This window comes from Halyomorpha halys, unplaced genomic scaffold (genome assembly GCF_000696795.3).
Source record: "Halyomorpha halys isolate HHAL.00 unplaced genomic scaffold, Hhal_1.1 Scaffold803.1, whole genome shotgun sequence".
NCBI lineage: Eukaryota > Metazoa > Arthropoda > Insecta > Hemiptera > Pentatomidae > Halyomorpha > Halyomorpha halys.
The window spans coordinates 1-5979 of NW_027115654.1; the positions used below are offsets into that span (position 1 = coordinate 1).

At 27.5% G+C, this 5979-nt stretch overlaps 1 protein-coding gene and 1 long non-coding RNA gene across 2 annotated transcripts; one reads left to right on the forward strand and one right to left on the reverse strand.

Moving 5' to 3' along the window:
• The first annotated feature begins 1857 nt into the window (after nucleotides 1–1857).
• RpL28 (ribosomal protein L28) lies at nucleotides 1858–4954 on the forward strand. The gene is made up of 5 exons (XM_014429499.2): nucleotides 1858–1997; nucleotides 2068–2159; nucleotides 2228–2353; nucleotides 4082–4195; nucleotides 4827–4954. Exons 2-5 carry the CDS (start codon nucleotides 2073–2075, stop codon nucleotides 4911–4913), a joined length of 414 nt encoding a protein of 137 aa, XP_014284985.1. The 5' UTR covers nucleotides 1858–1997; nucleotides 2068–2072; the 3' UTR covers nucleotides 4914–4954.
• Nucleotides 4955–4957: 3 nt separating this feature from the next.
• LOC136797092 (uncharacterized) lies at nucleotides 4958–5973 on the reverse strand. The gene is made up of 3 exons (XR_010844911.1): nucleotides 5840–5973; nucleotides 5573–5751; nucleotides 4958–5485 (listed from the first exon to the last, which is right to left on the reverse strand). It is a non-coding gene; the product is annotated as an uncharacterized lncRNA (long non-coding RNA).
• Nucleotides 5974–5979: the final 6 nt, after the last annotated feature.

Here is a 5979-nt window from a genome sequence, read left to right on the forward strand (position 1 = left end):
AATAACATAATTAAGGAAATGAAATAAAAATGAAGTTATATAATGCAAAGAAGTTTGAACATAATAGTTATTAATAGTTTAAAAATGGAAATATGGAAAGAAAAAGAAAACTGAGAGGAAGAAAATATATGTAACAATATTAATTGATAAAGAGGCAAAATATAATTTTAAATTAATAATAACTATTATGTTCATACTTCTTTGCATTATATAACTTCATTTTTATTTAATTTCCTTAATTATGCTATTTTACCCACTTTTTCAATTACCAATGTATACATTTTATTTCCCGCTTCTCTCATCACTTCATTTTATGTTATTCTGTTTATACTTTCTTTTTTTATTTTCTATAGTTACTGTAGTTATTATCTTGTTCTGTTCTTAGCCCTAAAGAAGGCTAGAAACTCTAGCCGAAACGTTGGTACAATTAAATAGCTTACACCAACTTATTTGTGTTTCACTTTGACCGCATCCCCAACAATCTTCTCGTACGTCATCCACGGTCAACTATCTCTCATTATTATTCTGTATAATTATTCTTAATCCTACTACATTTGAATAAGTATAAATTACAGATAAAATATTATAAATTCACAGGAAAATGAAAATTGCTGATATTAACATAAAATAGTAATACATTTAAGATATGATTTAAAAACTCTTCAGCACAAGTCTTATGAAATAACCTTTTATATTTAAAAAACAAATCCTCCAATCTTAATAAACAATTCTTTTTTTTGGTAAGAGGAAAAGATTAATTATGAGGATCCATACCACATCTCTACTACTAGCCTTCTTGAAACAGTTCTTTATGACTGAGAACTCGTTAGCATTGTGTAGTTAATTTTTCATAGAAACCTAATAAATAGCCTATTATAATCCTTCACTTTATGATGTCCTAATAACAAAAATCAGCAAAATATGTCTGACTTCTTTTACATATGACAAGATGCAAAGTATGTTTTAATGAAGTGTACCCTAATTTACTTTCAGAAAAATAAAGAAATACAAATATACATTCATTTATATTTTACTGCTAACATATAAGCAGAAAGAGAGCTTAGAACATACTTAAAAAGTTGAAAAAAAAATTACCAAAGCATGTAAGGATTAAAATACAAAAATCCATCATAACTTCCTTAAGTTCAAAACAAAAATCAATTCCAATACTACAGTAATTAGAAACATGACAAAATTAAATAAACAAATACTTAAAACAATCGTTCAAGTTACTTACTTTTGTTGGAAGTTTCTCAGTAGTTTTTTTGAACTCACTTTCCCATTTTTTAAGAACATACTTGGATTTTTCGTACTTCAATTTCTGAATAGAGTCCATTTTACCGAATAAAGGCAAAACCAATAAATTAAAACTGTCTTAAACTTTCAAACCATGATAATACACTATAACCACAAATATAAACAATGACTTCTTTCTCTTGAAACGCGGGAATCTGTTTAGGACTCCAAACACTGTCAGTCGGAATGAAAATAACACCGATGTTCAACTTACGGTTGATCGTGACGGACTGATGCATTCTCCAGAAAACTGGAAAAATCCAATCCGTCAAACTTCGAAGTGGAGGGGATATGGAGAAAGTGGAAGAAAGGTTGAATGCTTCGTTCAAATTTTTGCTTTTTACTTTATTTTTTCAGGCATATAACAAAATAATGGCCAAGTCGAGATTGATTCAATCTGAATTAAGAATGGTGACTGTCATTCCGATAGAATAATGTGTAGTGATTTCTTTAGAAACACTACTGTAAGATATATTAATAAATTATACATGGAAAAATACTTTTAATTTTTGACAAAGTGTTATAAATAAATGATAAATATTTATTTAGTGAATAAAAATCTATATAATTATTAAACAATGGACTTTATAAAAGTTTAAAAAAAATATTTCTAGGATTCATATGACATTGCACCGAAAGTTCCTTTCTAACCCCATGTGCTACTAGCCTCGTTGTAATAGTTCTTGGATACCAACTAACTGGTAATTGTTGTGCTTACGTATATTTGTTCTAAAGTTATAAAGATATTTAGATATTTGATTTTTGTTACAGGCACAATGTCAGCACATCTGTCTTGGATGATAATACGCAATAATAATGCATACCTTACTAAGAAACGGAACATCAAGAAACATTTCAGCACTGTATGTTCTAATTTCAGTAAATTCCCTTTTAAAGTTTTACTTATTATTGAATTAAATTTTATTTTTAGGAACCTCATAACTTGCTGAACTTGGCTTCCTTCAGGTATAATGGTCTTGTTCATCGCAAAAGTATAGGTATCGTTCCTGCTGACAACAATGGTTTTAAAGTCACATGGAAAAGAGCCAAAGCACATGTAAGTTTTTTTAATTCTTACTCTGAAGTCGTGTTTGACTTTTTTTTTTTTTTTTTTTTTTTTTTTTTAATTATTTCACTGTTTGAACCAAATGGCTACTATTCTTGAATTTTTCATTTACAGTTTAATTTGATGTCATATTATTCAAATGATTAAGTCACAGTAATTTCTTCTGCTTTTTCTTTAAAAAGCAACACTTATTGTTTTCCCTTTTGACTGCACTGTTTACCATTACTAATTTTGTTTAACACCTAATTTCAATTGAAATACCTTTGTCAGTAATTTGTTGCTATTATTAAATTATTTAATATTTGCTTGCTAGAGTTTAACAAGGAAGTATTGACCAGTGGTGGTGGTGTACTTTTTTACTTAAACCTCCTTATGGCTCATCTCAAACAGCCTACATGCCTTTTTATCCATCCCTCTATTAACCACTTGAACTTTTGAAGGGTAAATGTATCTTTATTATAACTTTTTTTCTAAATCATGATATGAATAGATTTGGGTTCTTAGTAAGATGATGTGCAATCATCAAAGTCCTAATCAATGATTCTATCAGTTTTCCTTTACGTATCATCACCTTACACTGAGTGATTTCTGTGGCTTGTTTGCTTTTCCATCATCTTCTAAATCGCTCATTTTTCCCCTAAGAGTTTAAATTGAAACCATCATTCTTTGAAAGCTTAGCCTTTGATTTTATGTTTGTAATGTTATGTATGTTTAATTCAAGGAAGTGTGAATGTAATCTTAAGAAAGTTAAACACTTTCTCTTAAAAATGTTATAAATAAAATCATGTGTGTATTTATACTTACACTTTTTCTTTATTTTTTTTTTGTTTTGCCTCTAGTATATCTTCACATCCAGCTTAAGCAATTATCAGTATTGGCCAGTTACTTTTTTTATTTCCAAACTTGGTTAGAACCATCGGTTTTGTATTTGAGTGAACATACATTTATAATACTGATATGATTAAATTATTTGTTCGTTGCTCTTACAATTAACAAATTTTATCTTTTTCAGTCGAATATAATTTTTTTTTCATGAGTGCTTGGTCTTATTAGAGCCCTTATCCCATTTAAATCCTAATTGTTTTCAATTGCAGTGTTATAATTTTTTTAATGGTTTTATTTGTTCTGCTCTCACCATAGAGATATATTGCAATACCATTTTTTTAAAACATTTATTATTAATAAAACTTAATTTTTCATTAGAAGTATAAAAAGAAAATTGGCTCAAAGAACTGTTAAGAAATCCTATTGGCTTCCTGATCTTTTTTTCTTGGAGTGAACCTATTTTCATTTTGTTCATTTAAGCCTCCTTTTTAAATTAAGTTATACATAGTAAAGACCACTTAATTAATTTCAAGGCTCTTTTAACTCAACTTGATAGCAATAATATTTATAATGCTAGCATGAAAGATCAGTGTATTCTCTGTTCTCCGAAGCTGTATAATAACTATAGTGGCAGAATAAATAAGGTGGCTAGGGACTGGACTAGGAGCCCCAATTTGTTTTTTACCTAGGTCCAAGTTATTATTAAGTTGCTGGTCACAGGGCAAGTATCATTTTTTTTTCCATAGTTAAATATTGTTATGTGCTTAAAATGAGAGAATGTTTGCCTATTTAAAGTACTGTCACATTTTTTTATGGAAACAATTTTTCTTAGTTAATAACTTAAGTTGGGAAATTAGTTAGTAGTTATTTTATATTAGTTCATTTATTTTATAGCATAAGCCTGGGAAAAGTATTGCGACCACTACAATGAAGGCTGGTCCACGAGTAGCATTATACCATTTAAGGAGGCTCATTAGGTGCAACAAGTATAGAAAAGATCTTACTAAGGTTTGTTTTATTGTTATTAAATTAATTATAAGAAATTATATGTATTTGGATAAAATATACAATGTTAGTTATTTCTGTTATTTTGATTTATAATTCAAGCAGAAAATCTTTTTTGTAATATATATATTATCAGCATTTAAGTTCTCATAACTTCTAATTCCATTTTTACTAGTATTTACTTAATAATAATTATCGTCAAGAAAGACAATTATATACCTAATTAATTTTCAATATAATCAACCCATTTGTATAACTTGATGGAGTAATCTACAAACTTATTGTTGTCTCGGAGAACAGAATCATCCAGCCATAATAATTCCTACACAATTGTTTTGTTATTGCTAATTTTGAACAAATAGATAAATAATATGTTGAAGTTCAACTTCATTTTTGAATGCCTAATATACGATAAAGACATTTATGTTAGATACTTTTCTGTACTGGGCTGGATCACCACATATGGGTTCCATGCCTACCTACTGCAGAAGATGTTTAGTTTCTTAAATTTTGTTACAGGGTTGTCAATGTCAATTTAATACAAAATTTTGTCTTGTAATTTGTTTTTTTAACCTTAGATGTTTTCCTCTGTTTTTATTTGTATAGTATTTATTCATAAATATGTATTTTTCAGGCTGCTTTAAGAAGAGCATCTGCTATACTTAATTCTCAGAAAAGGACCATACAGGTGAAGAAATCAAGACCTAAGAAGTCAGATTGAACATGATGTGATATGATGTTTAATAAAGTTTTTTAAATCTATTCTGTATTTTTTATTTTTTCCCCATAATTGATACAAGTGGGTTAATTAAAATAATTAGTTGGTGGTTCGGGTTTCGTCAAATAAATAGTTTTACTCATGTTTTTTTTTTTTTAACTTATCTCACTTCAAGAACTTTCCTAAGTAAAAAAAGAAAAGAAAAATAATAAATTTAAATGTATTAAAAAATATATTGATTGTTTAACACATCTTATAATAGTTAATCATTGCTGCTAATTCACATTGACAGTCTAATCATCATGGTGAAGGTCAAAATTATTGTATATAAGCAAGGGTCAGCAAGATATATCATATGTTTTACAACTTCCTAATTTCACTTTTTTTTTTTTTTTTTTTTTCAGTTTTAGTACTGTTCCTACATTGTGTGGAAGGAAGATCTAGATCTACATTGTTATTTCAAGGTAGGGTAATTTTGAAGATTGGGATAGTGAAGATACTAATATACATTATATTGACATGACTTAATTATCTAACATCAAGATTTCTGATAATTGACTTGAAGATCACTCTATCTGAAAATTTTAACAATAACTTATTTTAGTAAAAAAACAATGCAATATAAATTAACAATCATATTTAATTTATTTTCAGATGGATACCTATTTTTCATTAACCTGGTTTTTTATTCTTATTATTGATGGTAGTTGGATGTAAATTCTTCATTATAATTTTAAGGTAGGGTAATTTTGAAGTATTAGGATAATATATATTATATCGTCATGATGACTTGATTATCTAACACCAAGATCTCTGATAATTAACTTGAAGATTCATCTGTCTGAAAATTTCCACAATAACTTATTTTAGTAAAAAACAATTTACAATGTGAATTAATAGTCATACTTAATTTATTTTCAGATGGATACCTTTTTTTCGAATACCTGGTTTTTAATTCATAATATTGATGGTAGTTGGATGTAAATTCTTCATTATATTTTTAAGGTAAGGTAATTTTGAAGTATTGGGATAATATATATTATATCAACATGATGACTTAATTATCTAA

What these genes read in the sequence shown, in the direction of transcription:
- RpL28 (XM_014429499.2), top strand. Translation starts at nt 2,073, where the DNA reads ATGTCAGCACATCTGTCTTGGATGATAATACGCAATAATAATGCATAC. An exon ending in GGAAAAGAGCCAAAGCACAT is followed by an intron (nt 2,354 to 4,081) that starts GTAAGTTTTTTT and finishes TTTATTTTATAG; the next exon opens with CATAAGCCTGGGAAAAGTAT. An exon ending in ATAGAAAAGATCTTACTAAG is followed by an intron (nt 4,196 to 4,826) that starts GTTTGTTTTATT and finishes TGTATTTTTCAG; the next exon opens with GCTGCTTTAAGAAGAGCATC.